This window comes from Lepidochelys kempii, chromosome 1, assembly GCF_965140285.1.
Source record: "Lepidochelys kempii isolate rLepKem1 chromosome 1, rLepKem1.hap1, whole genome shotgun sequence".
In the NCBI taxonomy this organism is placed as follows: Eukaryota; Metazoa; Chordata; order Testudines; family Cheloniidae; genus Lepidochelys; species Lepidochelys kempii.
The window spans coordinates 140,644,472-140,664,036 of record NC_136380.1 but is presented as its reverse complement, the minus strand read 5'-3'; the positions used below and the strand labels follow the sequence as shown (position 1 = coordinate 140,664,036).

Sequence of the window (19,565 nt, the reverse complement as noted above, 5' to 3'; positions counted from 1 at the left end):
ACCTCAGAGCTCTCAACAAGTTTGTCAAGGCTCAAAAATTCAAGATGGTCACTTGAGCACCTGTAATTTCAGTGTTGGAACAGGGAGACTGTTTTTCAGCCCTTGGCCTTCAGGACACCTACTTTCATATCTCGCTCCTACCGACTCTCAGATGATTTCTGAGAGTCATTCTGGGACAAGAGCACTACCACTACATGGTACTCCCATTCAGGCTATCATCAGCCCCAAGAGTATTTTCCAAGGTTCTCTCAGTGGTGGCCGCCCAGTTACACTCCCAAGGGGTCATGATTTACTCTTTTCTGGACAGGATGAGGGCCTTCAGAGACTCCCCCAGGCTTTTCCTCTCTCTTGCGGAAAGATCCAAGGGCTCAGCAATATCAGCCCGAAGACTCTCCAAGATGGTCTCATTTGTATCAGACAATGTTACCATGTTCACAATATGACCCCTCTAGATACTGTTCGTACACGCTCCACAAGGTCAATCTCCTCATCCCTCACCTTCTTCAAGAATGTGCTTGTCTCAGAGATCTGCAGAGTGGCGACATGGGTGTCAATCCACTCCTGCACACAACATTATGCGATCACTGGGGACTCTGCCTCCCATGCCATCTTCGGTTCCACAGTGCTGACATCTGTAACTGACCTGACTCTGAAGTCCCAGCCCTCCACTGGGGATACTGCTCTGGAATCACCTACAGTGGAGCACCCATAGGAACACTACTTGAAGAAGAAGTTACCGTATATACTCATTCATAAGCCGAATATTTTTGGTAAAAAAGTGACACATCAAAGAGTGGGATTCTGCTTATAAATGGGTCTACACCAAAATTTGATGATTTTAAACTCTATGGAATCATTGAATTGAATATCTAATACATTGTTGTTTTGTTTACCTGGAGCGTCTGCAGGCATGGAGCGCCTCAGCTCCTTGTGGCCACAGTTTGCCACTCTCATTGGCTGGGAACAGCAAACTGCAGCTACAGGGAGCTGAGGGGCTCCATGCCTGCAGACACTCCAGGTAAACAAAACGTCCCGACCTGCCAGTGGCTTACCCTGACAGGCCGGGAGCCAAAGTTTGCTGACCCATTTATTGATGTCAATTCTGCAGCCTTTTAAAGTTGCAAAGGCTTTGTTTAGTGGACTTGATTGGCTTGAAAGGAATACTAAAAGAGCGGTGCTGCAGATCTGCATGACGTTTCATAGAATCATAGAATATCAAGGTTGGAAGGGACCTTAGGAAGTCATCTGGTCCAACCCCCTGCTCAAAGCAGGATCAATCCCCAATTTTTGCCCCAGATCCCTAAATGGCCCCCTCAAGGATTGAGCTCAGAACCCTGGGTTTAGCAGGCCAATGCTCAAACCACTGAGCTATCCCTCCCCCCTACTTGTGTCTCTGTGTGGTTCACATGGCTGCCATCACCAGAATATCTGAATGCTTCTCTAATATTTATTAATAGACCTTGCCTAAAAACATGAAATTTCCTGCTGGTGTCATCGTACATGCACACAAAAAGGGATGGATGGATGAAAGTAGGACTACTGATTGGCTGGAAAAAGTGTGGAATAAGAGATCAGGAGCACTTTTCAAGAAACCTGCTATTCTCGTTTGGGACATGTTCAGGGCACACAAGACGGATGAGGTGAAAAATGTGGCCAAAAATATGAAAACTACTTTGGCTGTAATACCTGGAGGCTTAACTTCAGTTCTACAACCGCTTGATGTCTGCCTGAACAAACCCTTTAAAGACAGGCTATGCAAAATGTGGTCTGAATGGATGTGCTCAGGCATGGCGAAGTTGACAAAAGGCAGGAATCTTATGAAGCCCGAAATCAATCTGGTCTCCCAGTGGATCAAGAATGCGTGGGTGTCCATCCCTCGGAAATGATAGAAAAATCATTTAGGAAATGCTGTATCAGCAATGCACTCGACAGGTCAGAAGCTGATGCCATATTTGATGATGACAGAACAGAGGCTGATGATGAGAAGGAATCTGAGTCTGAAGACGACACTGCCGACATCTACGATGACCATGCTGGTGCAGCTGTGACTGAAGCCGAGTTTAATGAACTGTTTGGTGAATCAGAGACTGATTCAGACTTTGAAGGATTTTAAGGCTTTTTAAAGTCTCATATTGTTTGTTTTAAATATCCATTTACTGATCTTAAATATTGACTGTAATTTTGAAGGTGAATACATATTTGTTCAGTTATTATAACAACAACAGGTTTTTCGTTAGCTTACATTAAAATAATTCTAGCAAAACTTTTGAGTGTTTCTTGTGACACCAGCTTTTAAAATATATCAGGGGTTGGAAAACTTTGGCTCTTGGCCCATCAGGGTAAGCCACTGGCGGGTTGGGACGTTTTGTTTACTTGGAGCGTCTGCAGGCACAGAGCCCCTCAGTTCCCAGTGGCTGCGGTTTCCGTTTCCAGACAATGGGAGCTGCGGGAAGTGGCGCCTAATGGGCCAGGAGCCAAAGTCAGCTTATGAAAGGGTCATACAGTTTTTTCTGTTTTTACGTATCCATCTTGGGGGGTTGGCTTATAAACAAATGGGCTAATGAACGAGTATATACAGTACTCACCTTGTGCAGTAACGATGGTTCTTTGAGATGTTTGTCACTATGGGTGCTCCACAACCCACCCTCTGCCCCCTTCCTTCGGAGTTCTTGTCAGTGACTCTGCTGTAGAGAAGGAACTGAGCGGGGTCAGCCCGCGCGTGCTGACTAGCCTTTTAGCGGAGCACAAGGAGAGAGCATGCATGTGCGGGCCTAATGGACACGGCTACCACAGTTCTCCAGTCAGCAGCGCAGGAAAGCAAGCACCCCTACAGTGGAACACCCTTAGGGAAACACCTCTCAAGGAACCATCGTTACTGCACAAGGTGAGGAACTACTTCTTGTGCGCCTCTGCCTCACCTGTTAATGAATGTGAGTTGTCCTTGTCCACAGTGACCAGTAATTATTATTGTAACTAAATTGATTTACGTTTCCAAGTGAAGAGCCTGATCCAGCTGGGAATATGATCAAATGATTTGGTTTAGTGATATTTTCTTTGGATTTTTTTTATTGTTATCAGAACTATGATGCTATGGTGAAGTTGGTGGAAACACTGGAAATGCTGCCTACCTGCGATCTGGCTGATCAGCACAACATTAAATTTCATTATGCATTTGCATTGAATCGGTAAGGATAACTGCTAGGTTTTTTGCATTCTCTATAGGTGTATATCTATATGCACAAATTTAAAATGTATGTGCATATACTTGCATGTGTGTGTGTGTGTGCATGCATATATGTGTAACATCTTTCTCACTCACACCCACACCACTGGGGATGATATTTATGAAATAAATTGCTTTGTTTGCCATAACCATGTGTTAATCCATTTGCGTCAGGACAGCTTTTAACATTTGAAATCTCAGTGCAGCTTTCAAACAGCCCCCATTTGGTAAAAGAATAGCCTGCCCACAAGACTGGATAAAAGACCTGAATCAAAGCCCACTGAAGTCCATGGAAAAACTTCCATTGACTATAGTGGGCTTTGGATCAGGCCCAAATTCATTAAATGGTTGATTTCTTGTTTACCTTTAACTAATAGCAATTTAGCAAAAAGGAAACATGGGTGAGTTATTAAAGTAATCAGTGACAAGTGGTAGTTGAACTGTACATTGTATCTCCAGTTGAGGAAAGAAAAGCCCATTTGAGCCTTCCTGCTTTCATCCACTCTACCTCTCCTGAATTGACAAAGATAAATGTTCTGTTTTCTCCCTGTATTCCTCTAGGCTGGTCTTTCCATAGCACTTATCTACAATGGCTACTGCATTTTAAAATTATAGTAAGAAAGCTTTTAGCTTGTTTCTGTGGAAAATAGGTCTTGTCAAACAAGCCTGATTTTGTTCTTTGATGAGATTACAAGTTTGGTTGATAATAAAGTAACTGTATACATGTAATATACTTAGATTATTGTAAGGCATTTCACTTAGTACAGCACAACATTCTTAAAACTCTCCCAGAATATAGCTGAAATTTTCCATTTTTGGTGCCCACTTCATTGTACCTTTATGTATGTGTGAGTGTTTCAGCAAAAGGGATTCAGGCTTTCTGAGAATGAAGCTTCTCAAAACTGTCTCCCCCGACCCCCCATCTAAAATTTTTGGTGACTTTTTTGAACACCTTTATTGACTTGGGAATTTGATGTAGGAAATTGAAATTGGTCAGAGAGCTAGTCCTGGGGCCAGAAAAATACTTTTCATTGTCTCTGTGAAAATTTATCTAGGTTTGACCAGGTTATGAGCTGCAAAAAGCTGCCATTTGCATATGTGCAGTAAAGTTTATTAATTAATCATGTTTATTGTGGTAGCACCTTAGGGCCAACTAAGAATGGGGCTCCATGTGTTGGGCACTGTACAAACACAGTGTAGTAGACAGCCCCTGCTTACAGTCTAAATAGACAACAGAGAGACAGGGTAGACACACAAGCAGAGTGAACAGTGGGATGGCAGCAAATGTCATGTTAGTTCCACAGTTTGTTTATTTATTCATTTATTGTGGGTTTAGTTAGGAGAGGATGAGCTGAAGGGAAGGAAAAGGGGACATTGAAAGGAAGGGGACTGGGGGGAAAGGAGAGGAGGGGGAAAGGGGCATGTGTGGAGTGAATCTAAGGTGAAGAGTGGGGGATTTCTACACTTCTTGAGCTGGAATTGATGCCGCCAGCTTGGAGACATACTCATGCTAGCTGTGATCAGATGAGTTCACTAGCTTGATACAGTGTAGCGGCAATAGCATGAACAGTGGGAGGGTCTAACCTCCCAGAGTATGTTCCCATCCGACACAATTAGGCACATACTTTGGATGGCTAGCCACTCCCACTGCTCATACTACTGTGGCTACACTTAATCGTAGCTACCACAGCTATGTCACCTCCAGCTTGACATGTTGACATACCCTGGGAGGGAATTGGGGGCAGGGAATTGGAGCGAGTAGCTATCTGCACGGTGCAGAGTTAGTTATTAGTTATTTGTGTGATTCGTTGTTGTTGTTAATTATTTGTATAATTCATTGTTATTATTAGTGGTATGATTAGTTATTGTATGATTAGTATATTAGTGCCACTAAATCCCATGCATCTTTTTGAAGATATTGATGGAGTTAGAGTTCTGTAAAAGACCCATGCAAAATGATCTGCACCTATTCTCATCGACATATGCTGCGCTGAGTTACCAGTCTGCTCGAGTATGGTATTCTTATGTTCTTTTGGAAATGATTAGGAAATGTATTATGGTAAATAGTTTCCTAGAAATAAACAACTAATTTTCCAACAGCGAGAATGCAAAAAGTACTCTCTCCTGTTTATAGATTTTTTTGGTCCAATCAAAGAATAATCTTTTTAAATTACTTCCCTTCAGCAATTTTCAAAATGTATTTGCTACTGAAGCTTTGTTTTGGACTTGAAAATATTTTTAGACCAGGTCTATTCATATATCTGGTCATCCTAAAAACTTAATTGTTAACTACTTTTTTCTACAGCCTGCTTGTGCTGTTAACTTTCTGTTTTTTTTATTCCTGTTTTATTGAATTTTGGTAGTATTCACAAGAAAAGTTATACCTAAGATATTGATTCTTGCCTTGCAAAACAGGGTAAAGATTACCCAGAATCTACAATAAAGTGCATCAGGAACAACATGCATCATAAGTAATAACAGAATAACGGATTGTAGGAATCTGATATGTCTGGTATGATGATACAACCACATTTTGTCCTCTGCCGTCAATACAGTGGTTCCTACGCAATCTTCCCATTGTATGTTCTCATGAGTCATCATGTGTCTGCCTCAGATTGAAACTGTTTGAAGAAACTGACCCAAAATGATTCAGCCATTTCAGAGAACAAGGTTAGAAAAAACTTATGTTCCTTTTGCCCATGTTAAAAAATTCTGTTAAGCTTTTCTCTGAAAAGCTCTAGCATTTCCATGCCTTGGAGCCAGGGACTTGAAATTTGGTAGGGGCCCTTTGTATCAGGAATGTGCCTTTCCCTTCCCCATGAAATTCCACTCACATCTGGTCAATCTAAAAGCTTTAGAAAAATCACAGTTTGCACATGCTTAGTGGAGACTTCTTAGGTTTTAACAGCTGAATTTCCCAGAACTCCATCAGCTCTGGGCATGCTCTAACTTGGGCTGAGCAGAACTTTCCCTGCCATTGCAAGTCTTTGTGTCTGCAGGCTGTGCTGAGCCTGGGCACCTGAACTGAGACACTGGAGACTGTCTCTCCAGTGCTGTCAATGCAGTGCAGAAGGGAAAGAGCTGAACCTGCTAGGGAGGAGTAGATTAAGCAAGGTTGATAAAAAGCTGAGGCTCTCAAAGGAAACTGGGGGACTGGTCTACATGGAAAAGTTACATCAACCCAGTTACGCCACTCAGGGGGTTGAAAAATCCACACCCCAGAGCAACCTCATTAATCTGACCTAATGCACAGTGTAGCCACCACTAGGTCGATGGAAGAATTCTTCTCTCAACTGAGCTACCATCTCTTGGGGAGGTGGAATAACGACAGCAACAGGAGAACGCCTCCTGTCAGTGTAGTGAGTATTTACACCGAAGTGCTACAGTGGTGCAGCTGCAGTTGTGCTGCTATAGTGTTTTAAATGTAGACATAGCCTGGACTGGGCTGGAGGAATGACTGGGGCCGTGAGCAGGGAGACAAGGAAACTGGGACTGGGCAATGGGAGGAGGGGCAACTGATACCAGATTGCAGGGGGAGGAGAGAATGGGTAAGTAAGGAGGGGGGGTAAGGAGACTGGGACTGAGAATCAGTGGGGCCGGGGATAGGAGATGAGAGTGGAAGGGAGACAGATCTGATGAGGAGACAAGTGTGGGCGTAGAACTGGGACTGGCTGAGTAAAGAGAATGCAGCAGAGAGCTGGAGAGGGACGGAGACACTGAGATTGGATGAGAAGCCCAGGAAGGGAGACTGAGGGTTGGGTAGGGAGGGGGTTGTCTAGAGGCTAGGGTAGAGCTTTAACTTGCCTGTAATTAGATAGCTTAATACTAAGAGAATGATTAAATGGCACATTAGGTTGGCTCTTTGTTGTTTTACTTACTGCAGTAGTTTGTCTGAATATTAATAAAGTCTAAATTTTCACTATCAGCTAGAATTTTAACATTATGGCTGTCCATAGGTGATTTAAAGTTTAGTCACATCAACTAAAAATGATTTAATTAATATTTTGAAGAGGTCCTTACAGACCAACCAGGACAGTCCAAATATTGCTCAAATGATGGCTGCATTGGTAGCTTGCCCAGTGCCCAAGGGCTACATCTGATTTTTCAAAAAACAGAGCAGACTACAGCTACCTTAAGGCCGAGTTCAGCCTTCGCATAAGGCGAAGGGTAGAGATATTACAGCTCCTGCTATTCAACATTCTGGTGTGTGTGATATCTTTTTAGCCCCCACCCAGTTCCATCTTTACTCATATTAAAGATAAGGGAGGATGCAATCACTGATTATTAACAATGTATTAGCATACAAAGAGAAGCTATTAGCAAGTGATGGGAATAACATTATACAAGGGATTCATTAGTAAATAACTAGTTATTACTGGTAATGAAAGCCATAGGAAATTATTCTCCTTAAAAAGCAATAAGTGTTTTAAAATGCAATTCTTCTGTAAAAATGGCATCATGGGGATATGCAGTTTATTATGTGTCTATATTATATGCATATATTATATGCAGTTCATTATATTATATTTATTATATGATTTGTATCTAACATTTGCAGAATTTCAAGAAAAAATGTTTTTTTCCTGACTAGAGCCCTGCAAGTTCAACCTATAATCTGAAAGTCAAGCTGAGTTCTCATCACGTATGCATTATCACCAGTATTAAAGGATCTGCAGGCCAAATTATACCCTCATTGACACATATATAACCCCATTAGCCTTCAGTGGGATCAGTACTGTGTTTTTAATGAAAGTGTATGTGGAACACCACTAAAGTATCTGCTGTAAATAATTCTAGGCCTATTTCTTGCTGTAGATTTTAATATACTTAGTGATACTTTGGGTTGTTCATCTGTATTTATAAACTGTGCAAATCTGATATGGAGTAATTGAGATGCAATAAATATTGTAATGCTGTAATGCTATTTTTTCAGCAGTCATTATCAGACCTCATCCTCATTTTAAGACTGCTTTGATATGCATATTGATTATTTTTTATTAGTGCAAGTAAGTGTTCCAGAATGTATTAAGTCACAGTAAACAGAAAGTGCTGCTTTTGAATGCCAATTACTTTATGAATGGTTGTATTTATATTTATGATGGATTAGACTAACTCATGTTCTCATGACAGTAGTTCAAATTCAATCTGAAGAAACAATGCACTCTTTTAAAACTCTCTGGTACTTGCTACTGTACAGTTTATATCATGCCTCTGGCATCACAGGCAACAAAAAATGTAGAGAACTAGTTACAAATCTGTATAGCCATATTACACTTTTATCCTGCACGTCTCACACTCAGAAGAACATGTTTTGCTGTATGTATGTTTCGTGGGCCCTGTTCCATCTGCTGGTTACCCAAGGAACTGGACAGCTTTACTGGAGGTACAATCCTTTCAACGGAAAAAATTTCTAAAATTACCAGAAGCAGCTCTGAGCCCCTAGCATTGCTGACAAAGTAAGCATAGATGTTCTTAAGCGTAAGTCTGTTTCTGTATACCTAGATACTAGGGATCAGGAAACCATAAGCAGATCTGAAAATGGGTTGGAAAATAGTTTGAATTCTAGTGATTAGCAAAATGCTGGTAAGTGGATTTTAAGCTCTAAAACCAGGATTGCTTTTCACTTGCAAATACATTTTTTTCCTGTTCACACTGACATTTTTTTTCTGTTCACACATGCCTTTTTGATGTAAATAGTGAGAGTGAGTTTTAAATTTACTGAAAACTACAAGGTAAATCTGGGTTTATTTAGCCAGGAATTCTGAAATTATGTTAACAAAAATGTTAAGAGTATATAATATTTTACTAGCTTGATTTTTGTGATGACTATGAATGTTACATGTTAAATGTTACATTTAATTAGATGCTCATTACAGCTGTTAATTTTTAGATCTTTTACACTTTTTATCTCTTACCTCCACAAATTAATCAAGGAATTAAAGTAGTTCACTTCAGTACTATGTCCCTCAATATCTGTTTCCCCAAAGGTTTCATGTTGATCTCCCTCGTCTTGCTGGACAAAGAGAGATCAACCTGGCTTTCCTGCACAGCCAGTCAATATCACCACAGGACTGGCTGGTGGTGGTCACTTCTGAATTATGGGTCCATGCCTGTAGACACTGTTAGGCATAGTACAGTGAGTTGTCCCATTGACTACCATGGAAATACGACTGTTACCCTGTAGCAACTGTTGTGCGGACTGAGCCTCATGTGAAGTGCTGTTTTCCCTTTCACAGCATGCCCAACACCTGTCTATTCATGGATGGAAGAACAAGTAGTTCCCCTATGACAACAGAGTTTCATTTCTACCAGCCAATACACAATTACATTTCAGGGGAATGATAGCAAAAACTAAATCTACTGTGCATCTCAAACTTGCTGTTTTGGATTTGAACTCATTTGTGTCATTTTCTGCATTGATTTTAGAAGGAACAATACAGGCGACAGAGGGAAGGCATTACAAGTGATGCTTCAAGTCCTGCAGACCTGTGATCACCCTGCTCCAGATATGTTCTGCCTGTGCGGGAGAATCTACAAGGACATATTCCTTGATTCTGACTGTAAAGATACCAGTAGCCGAGACATTGCCATTGAATGGTAACAGAAAAAGCAAACCCATTTAACAGCATTTTCAAAGTTTTTCATCTGGCTTTGAAAAAACAGCAGAATTTATCTAAACAAGACTATGCCAAATTATAAGGCTAAACTCCAAGGTCTTTACTTCCTCACAGTTCTTATTTAAGCAAACTCCTACTGAAGTAAAATTTGCACTTGGTTTAGTCAGAATTGAGAAAACTTTGAGTCAGGATCTCCATTTTGGCCAACTGTATCTTAGTGTGGTTTGTTTGTTTTGTTTTTTTTAAGGCAAACAAATTCCTGGTCTCTTACTCTTCTCTGTGTATTGGTATGGGTTGGGAATGCCGCACAAACAGTGAATTCAGGGTAAAAGTCACCTCTGTGCAGAGACACCACAGAAGACCTAGCGCTATTTACATCTCACTTAAACCCCACTTTGAGGGTTTAAGTGAGATGCAGGTAGTGTATCGGAGTCATGCTGGTCTTCTGCACAGGGAGGAATTCTATCCTCAGTCCCATGAGGGGGTGCTGAGAAAGGAGATGTCTCATGTTGCTCAATAGCAAGTTGTCCAGTGAGTTTAAGGAGCTGCGTTGATAAACTCCATAATAAAGTCTGCTAATGCAGTCACGGTGCACACATGTGGGGAGAGAGAGAGATGTAAGCCGCATATTGTACAGTAATTATTCAAACTTCTGCAATACAGATTAATGGTGTATTTTCTGGATAGTTACTGTAAAATACTGTCTTTTTTTTTTCAGAAGAGATGTCTCAAGCAAGAGTAATATTACAATGTGCAGGGAATAAAGAACCCCCAAGATGTAAATGGGTCTCTCCTGAAATAAAATAAATGCATAAAAATAGTTGGCCCTAGATGATTTAGCCAAGTTCATGGGAGATTTGCTACTAAGGAACAGGATTTGGGGCAAAGAGACATAAAGTAACAGAACATGTGTAACGCACAGCTCTTTATGTAAAATTCTCACTAAGAAAGAGCATCTTGCTGCATTTTCCTTGGCATTCCTATATCACCAATGGAATAAAATGACATTCTGTTGCATTAAATGTTAATTTTTTAAAATAACTAACTCAGATTTTCCTTCTTCCAAATCATGCAAATTGATGGGATACAAAATTGTATGCAGATATTTTCCTCTCCTCTCCTTTCCTCTCCTTTCTTCTCTGACGACAGGTTAAATCAGTGGCTCTCAACCTTTCCAGATGATCGTATCCCTTTCAGGAGTCTGATTTGTCTTGCATTCCCCCAAGTTTCACTTCATTTAAAAACTACTTGCTTACAAAATCAGACATAAAAATACAAAAGTGTCACAGCACACTATTACTGAAAAACTGCTTACTTTCTCATTACTACCATATAATTTAAAATAAATCAATTGGAATATAAATATTGTACTGACATTTCAGTATATAATATATAGAGCAGCATAAACAAGTCATCTGTATGCAACTTAAATTTGTATTGATTTGCTACTGCTTTTTATGTAGCTTGTAAAACTGGGCAACTATCTAGATGAGTTGGTGTACCCCCTAGAAGACCTCTGTGTGCCCCTGGTTGAGACCCACTGGTGTTGGTACAAAGTAATGAACTTGTTACACGGTCCCTAAAAATACTTTCATCCAGGGGGCTATGAGCCCCTTTTTTCTCAACTGTGCTGTGTTTTATGTTTAAAGCACAGTAAGACATGAGCTCTAGACCCTTTGTCTCTGCAGGTACCGCAAAGGATTTGAGCTCCAGTCAAGTCTGTATTCTGGAATTAACCTTGCAGTTTTGCTGATTGTGGCAGGGCAGCAGTTTGAAACCTCTATGGAACTAAGAAAAATAGGTAAAAAAACAAGAAGTTTGTGTTCTCTTTAATAAAGAACAGTTCAATTTTATTTTGCAGAGATGGGTCTGAGGTGTATTCATCATTGCCCCTTGGTCCCTTTATGCCAGCTACACCCACATAAAAGGGGCCACAGAAGAAGCATAAATCTGCCCCAGGGAACAGACCCCAGATAAGAGTAGCCCCTACAATTGCTGCAGAGACAGCTCTGTGCCACCCCTTCAGGAGCCCTGGGCACGGGGCGGGAATTAGAGTACACAGCAGAGGTGGAGGAAGATGGTGCAGTGGTTCAGAGCTGACGTTGCAACAAAGGTATAAGTTAAGGGACACTGTGTGTCACTGCAGACACTTAATCAGGTAGATGACCCTTCCCCCCCCCCCCCCCCCCCCGTATCAGTGCAGAGATGAATTTGGTTTAGCCCATTACAGAATTAGGAGCCAATTGCCCAACTCAGATTCTAATTTCCCCAAAGTTTAAGAGCTTGAACTCCCTGATATAAATAAATCTATAAAATAAAACTGTTGTATTGTAGATTCAGTTGCGTTCTAGAAAGGTAATAGCCAAAAATCAAACTTTTACGTTTGGACTCGGATCCTCAGCTGCACCAGAACAGCCCTTCCTGCAGCGAAGGAGGTCAGGGGGATGCAAAAGAGGCTTTTTAACCACTTTTACACCTCAATCCTGGGACCAGTCTGCACCAGCTCCTGACCTAGGGACTGTTCCAGCAGGTGGGGCTCTCTGGGGCATAGGGACACCGAGGTACATCCCCTACACTCGGAGCCGGGAGGGAGGTAGTGTAAGAGCTCCTACAGGGGCCCTATACACAAAAAATCCTTCACTGGCCAGTTGAGCCACGTTTAAGGCTGCGTTTTGTCACCACAGCTGTACAGAGTAGCCTTAATGGGGTCAAACATCTGGCTCATAATCTCCAGGTAGGAGTAAATACTCCCCATTCTTTCATTAAGGACAATTCCACCTTTGAATGATCATTGTTATAGTGATAGCATAATAGGCAAAAATTTAATTTAAAATAGAAGCTTTCTTTCAATGTGAAATTTCCCAGGTGTGCGGCTGAACAGTTTGTTGGGAAGAAAAGGAAGCTTGGAAAAAATGAATAATTATTGGGATGTGGGACAGTTTTTCAGTGTGAGCATGCTGGCCAGCGACATTGGTAAGGCAGTGCAAGCAGCGGAGAAACTGTTCAAACTGAAGCCTCCAGTTTGGTAAGTAGTGTGTGCTTACATTAAATGTACATATATCGTCTGGGTCAAAAGCCCTATCTTTTGGGATTTTTATAACTAGACTAGACAAAATACTAGAAAATGTCCAGTAGGGAACAATCCTACACAGACAATTGGATGAACCAGATAACTTAATACATTTCTAAATCTCAAATTTTTGCACCTCTGTAATCTGAACTTGATTCTTTATTGTGGTTTTAGTCTGATAGAAAATAAAATTATCCATCAGACTGATAGAGCTGGTTTTAGATTCCCCTGAAATGTGTATGTTAAGGGAAGGAGAATGGTGGAGATGACTCAGACGGAAGTAGAATTCTCTTCTAAGTTTTGATATGCGCAACCAATTCTGCCCCCACATGTGATCAGTCCATTGGCATCACTACATAGGGATCCATGTAACCATGTACTTCTCAAATCAGATGTGCACAAAAGCATACTATAGATTCATGTCTAAGCTTGATATCAGGCCTATAAATCTGTAAAGTCAACACTGTCATATGTAAATGACCGTATCTTGTAGAATACATTTAATTTTGTTTGAAATTACATGTGAGCTACTAACTTATTGAAAAGCTTGGTGAGGGGAGGGGAGGGGGATTCTGAGTCATTCAGTCTCTCTCTCTCTCTCTCCCTTCCCCCCCGCTTGCCCCCCAACCTTTGACTGACTGTATGTGTTCTAGGTACTTGAGGTCATTAGTGCAGAACCTGTTGTTAATTCAGCGTTTCAAGAAACTCCCCATCGAGCATTCTCCCAGACAAGAGAGACTGAACTTCTGGTTAGATATCATTTTTGAGGCAACGAAAGAAACAACTAATGGACTGAGATTTCCAGTAAGATGCCTAAATAAGTGTTGTAACATATAAATCCTAATTTCTCCAGATCTTACTGAATGGCACTAACCAAAATCTAGCATTTTTTCAATCTCCCTTCTTCTAAGAGGTCATTTGACCAACCTAAGAACGTCTGATGCCCTCTTCTGATGCCCAATAACAAATACCACAATAATATTGTTTTATTGTAAATAGGGAAAAAACATGGATTTTTATAAAATAAAAAAATATATATTTAATGTCTGGTTTGAGATTGCTTATTATCCTATATCATTATTCTTCTTGACATCTTATGGTATAGTTGCTGTTACAGTTCACTAAACAGAACTTTGGGTTTTTTTAGGTTTTAGTGATAGAACCAACTAAGGTCTACCAGCCTGCATATGTGTCAATCAACAATGAAGCAGAAGAGAGAACTGTCTCTCTGTGGCATGTCTCGCCCCCTGAAGTGGTAAGACACATGGCAAACACATTTCATATCGCGAATGATGCTTTGTACTTATATGGCTCCTTTTTCACCTGTGGATTTTGGAGCACTTTAGAAACACTTTAAACCTTTCTACATCCCTGTGATGTAGGATAATTAATATCTCCATTTTACACATTGGGAAACTGAGGTACTATAGAGAAGGTGAAATGACTTGCAGATATGGGATTATTCAGTAGCTGATCTCAGATTAGAATTCAGGTGTTTGTGGCTCCCAGTCCTGGGCTCATTTCACTAGAACATGCTCTATCAAAGTCCTTTTGGGTAGTGGGTTTGATACTATTATCCTCTTTAGTTTTGTTTTTTACATTAGCACATGATTTTACAGAGATACAATTCAGGCATAACCTACATTCATTATTAGTTATTATTGATAAAGCACCACAATGTGCATGGCATTGTTGAAATTGTAAAGGTTTTCCAAATGTAGAGGGCAGCATGAACGAAGATATAAGGTAATGAGCCGGTGAAGGACTAAGTCAAGAGAAAAACTTTGTTGGAATATGGGGTTATGAGAGAGGGTATAGGAAGAAATTTGTAAAGAGATGTGATGCAGACAGTTATGAAGTTGTCCAAACCCTTGAAAGTGAGAAGTAACTTTAATTTGATGAGAAAGGAGAATAGAAAGCCCAGAATGATCAAGAAGGGGGAGATATTGTTGGAGAGGCATGAGGAGGAGGACAGCTTTTGCAGCCTCTGTGAGGTGAGATCTGGAAAAGAGGTATGATACCCAAAGAGGTTATGATAACCAAAGTAAGAGATGACCAAATCATGGATCAAGATTTTAAATGTTTGTGCATCCCTGAAATCTAACCTGACCTGGTGTGGTGGGGTTGTGCACTACTCTCAGTTCAGGCCACAGCATATATGACACAATTTTACCTTACAAAGCAGATTCCTTATGGACTGCCCTAACCTATGTTAGCTGACAACAGTGACTAAGACACCATCCATTTGCTGGGGACAGCTGGAGGGCAGTACTTCTGGTCACACTCTGTCCATCTCCCTCTCTGCCTCCAATTATTTCTGTGCCAGAGCTTCCAGGGGAAGAGAAGTCATAGGAACCAATTACGCTAGTGCTCTGTCTGCTGAAAACGGCAGCGTTCTATTCCTAAAGGGGAAGAGAAGGGCAGTGGATCTGCCTCATGTGGTTTTTTTTAATATGAAAGGAATAATCAATCCGTACAAAGATGCACTGTTTGGTAAATTACACTTCAAGCTTCAACTTTGCTTTTGAAACTGAATTTTACACTAGAAAATATGTATCTTAATTTATTGTGATATTTTTAAATTTGCTTTTCCTCAAGTGAGTAAAACTAGCATTGAATGTAGGTCCTACATCTACCCAAATCTATTCATCCTTTCAAATAAGAAAATGGAGCTGTGGCTATTCTTGACAAGATTCTATGTATTGTGTGACTTTGCTTTCAAATAACAAGCTGAGACTAACCTGTGGTTGACTTAGATCTTTGTTCCTTACAGAAACAGATTCATGAATGGAATTTTACAGCTTCCTCCATTAGGGGAATAAGGTTGGTATGTTTGAAAATAACTAATTATGGTTTCACATTTTATATTTTGCTTATGTCAGATGATCATGCCTTATGATTTGAGATAATGAACTCTGCTTTTCATTTGCTGTTACATTTTTCTTCTACCTAAACCGCTTCAAAACACTGTAACAGGGAAGACTTGTCTGTCTTTCCTTAGGTCAAGCAGAGCAGTGAGTTTCTGCTGTACAGTCTGACCTAAAATGTCAGAGTTTTATTTTGAAAATCAGTATTTTGAACTGTATTTACAATTCTTATATTCAGCTAAGCCGGGGTTGCCAAACTTTTTGCCACCATGACCCCATTTAACTAATTATTTCCTCCCAGGACCCCAGACTGCCTGGAGAATGCCATTTTGTCCCAGAACATGACATCCTCTGCAGAGAGTGACCTTGTATGTATGGTGCATGTGAAGTCATGCTGTGTGGAGGATGTCATTTTGTAGAGCATCATGACCTGGCACGCACTGTACATGTGAGGTCATGCTGTGTGGAGCAAAATGGCATCCTCCTCGCAATAGGGATTGCCACAACCCCATCTGGGGTCACAACCCAGAGTTTGGGAACCACTGAGCTAAACCAACCCTCAATTGGTGCAATCTTGTTTAAACTTTGTTAGTTCCGTGTTAGTGGAAGCTAGATTTCCGGGAAATAAATTTTAGTTTCTTTTCCGTGGTTGACACTTTTGTATTTAAAAACAAGGACAAGAGAGGGCTGGAAGAGGCCAGCTGAAGACATCTCTTACATTAGGAGACATTTATAGAGAAGTCTTCAGGCTGCAAGATAAAAGTACAAGGTCTCAGTCTAGGGTTGCCAACTGTCTAATCTCATAGAATCATAGAATATCAGGGTTGGAAGGGACCTCAGGAGGTCATCTAGTCCAACCCCCTGCTCAAAGCAGGACCAATCCCCAATTAAATCATCCCAGCCAGGGCTTTGTCAAGCCTGACCTTAAAAACTTCTAAGGAAGGAGGTTCTACCACCTCCCTAGGTAATGCATTCCAGTGTTTCACCACCCTCCTAGTGAAGAATTTTTTCCTAATATCCAACCTAAACCTCCCCCACTGCAACTTGAGACCATTACTCCTTGTCCTGTCCTCTTCTACCACTGAGAATAGTCTAGAACCATCCTCTCTGGAACCACCTCTCAGGTAGTTGAAAGCAGCTATCAAATCCCCCCTCATTCTTCTCTTCTGCAGACTAAACAATCCCAGTTCCCTCAGCCTCTCCTCATAAGTCATGTGTTCCAGACCCCTAATCATTTTTGTTTCCCTCTGCTGGACTCTCTCCAATTTATCCACATCCTTCTTGTAGTGTGGGGCCCAAAACTGGACACAGTACTCCAGGTGAGGCCTCACCAATGTCGAATAGAGGGGAATGATCACGTCCCTCGATCTGCTGGCAATGCCCCTACTTATACATCCCAAAATGCCATTGGCCTTCTTGGCAACAAGGGCACACTGTTGACTCATATCCAGCTTCTCGTCCACTGTCACCCCTAGGTCCTTTTCCGCAGAACTGCTGCCTAGCCATTCGGTCCCTAGTCTGTAGCTGTGCATTGGGTTCTTCCGTCCTAAGTGCAGGACCCTGCACTTATCCTTATTGAACCTCATCAGATTTCTTTTGGCCCAATCCTCCAATTTGTCTAGGTCCCTCTGTATCCTATCCCTCCCCTCCAGCGTATCTACCACTGCTCCCAGTTTAGTATCATCTGCAAATTTGCTGAGAGTGCAATCTACACCATCCTCCAGATCGTTTATGAAGATACTGAACAAAACCGGCCCCAGGACCGACCGCTGGGGCACTCCACTTGACACTGGCTGCCAACTAGACATGGAGCCATTGATCACTACCCGTTGAGCCCGACAATCTAGCCAACTTTCTACCCACCTTATAGTGCATTCATCCAGCCCATACTTCTTTAACTTGCTGACCCCAGCCCTGCCTGTTAGGCCTGGTCACCCAGGCCCCGACTGTGACACTTGCACTCAAATCCTGCCTACCTGACCTTCAGTACCGCAGAACCACCACTAGTCCTTCTGCACCTGTGCAACTGAGATGGGTGCAGCCAGGATTTTCCCTTTGTTGCACTGGAGAATTGTTAGGTTATTTTTGGTCCCAACAAGTTTCCAAGACCAATGAAATGATTATTGTTGCTGGTGTGCACCATCACCAGATAAGGAATCCCTTATCGTGCTAATTTTCTAAAACACACATTAATTACTTTACAATGGGCTTAGTTAGCATGATTAATCATTGCTTAGCACGGTAACTTTAATTAAATAGTGACGATTTATTTGCTTTGGCTCCTTTCTTAATCTAAAACCCTGGGAAGTACAGTTTTATATGTGATTGAATTAGGTTTGATTTCTTTTAACGTTTGTATTTGTTGATTTTGAGTTATTTTGACCTCTTCATGCTTTTGAAACTCTCACCAGTTATTTAATATAGAATAGTACTTGTAATCATAGTTCACACCTTTGTCAAATGTAATCGCTTTTTATGGTAGCCAGTTAATCTTAAATACCTGAGTATTCTTATATAGTTCTGTTATATTTAGTAAACTGAAAATCATATGCATGGATACTGAGTTGTTTCACCTGTGTATACCTTTGAAAATTCACTTCGTTTATTATTCTAATTTAGTCAGATAGATTAATCTGCCTCATATATTTCTACACTGGAGATTGCTTTATCAAAGCCAACTGATTCAGTGACATTTGAAATGGAGAGTTTTATTGTGTGTTTTGTAGAGTAATAGAGCTGGCTGCAAAAAATGGGGGTTTCTTCGCATGTTATGTTTCCAGAGTAGAATTATTACTAAATATAACTTTTTAAAAAAAATTATACAGAATGTTTTCTTTGTTTTGGCAGAATTCTTAATATGTATTTTAGAATGTTGGCACTATTGTGTTACCCTTAAATGTTACAGCAACCCAAAATATTGAGCATTCAATTATTTCATGTTCTCAAATGAACAATGCTTTTACAAAACAAGGTGCTTCATACACATAAGTAAAGTGCTTGTCAAAAATTATTGAATGGGAGAAGAAAATATAATTATGAAATGCAGCTGAACTGCAGAGGTTCTCTTACAAAGTGGACACATAAAAGATCTCTGCAAACTCTACACTTAGTTGAACAGGGCTTCATGACCGTTCTGTGCAGTCTAGTGTGGAGGGAGAGCCTCGTGACTGCTCAGGCAAGGGAGGAAGGAGTTGCAGGAGTTTGAAGTTATGCAGATCCTGTGACTATGAACTCCTGTATGGAGGATGCAAAATGTTTTGCAATTCAGAAGCTATTCCAATCCAAAAGCTAGTAGCAGCTATGAAGGGACCATAGGACTTCCATGTGCATGGACTGAAGGTGGATTCCATTTCTCCCAGTTCCTGCATAGTTCTTCAGCACGTAGCCCATTTACATGGGTTCTGTGCAGGGGTGATCAAAGAGAGGCAATTTTTCGACAAAGGGTCTTGCCTCAATGGCAGATGTGGTTGCACATTAATCTGATCTTTAAAGAGTTCTAAGAAGCTTACACACTAATGTATGTTGCCATTTCCTTTTTAAGGTTTATTGCAAATGTAACAGAAGTATAAACTAAATTTGTTAACATAAACAAAGACAGCCCTGGAATCTAAATAGATGTTAAATTGGTTCAGTTTCCACACATGGGCCGTCAAATACTAGGAAATCATGTGAGTCTACTAAGAAAGGTTAAAAAAACCAAAAACATTTGGGATGAGGTTTGTCCCTGTCAAAGTCAACATTAGTTTTGCCAGTGATTTAAATGTGGCCAGGATTTCACCCTAAATCAT

At 40.8% G+C, this 19,565-nt stretch overlaps 1 protein-coding gene across 7 annotated transcripts in view; it reads left to right on the top strand.

Moving 5' to 3' along the window:
- Positions 1-19,565, top strand: part of MAP3K15 (mitogen-activated protein kinase kinase kinase 15) — a 137,187-nt gene that overhangs the window by 66,977 nt on the left and 50,645 nt on the right. For all 7 annotated transcript variants that reach the window (XM_073356755.2, XM_073356736.2, XM_073356727.2 and 4 more), the window contains 7 exons: positions 3,079-3,185; positions 9,650-9,820; positions 11,529-11,641; positions 12,706-12,865; positions 13,564-13,714; positions 14,058-14,165; positions 15,684-15,733. In XM_073356755.2, coding sequence (XP_073212856.1) covers positions 3,079-3,185; positions 9,650-9,820; positions 11,529-11,641; positions 12,706-12,865; positions 13,564-13,714; positions 14,058-14,165; positions 15,684-15,733 — 860 coding nt within the window. The remainder of the gene's footprint in view (positions 1-3,078; positions 3,186-9,649; positions 9,821-11,528; positions 11,642-12,705; positions 12,866-13,563; positions 13,715-14,057; positions 14,166-15,683; positions 15,734-19,565) is intronic.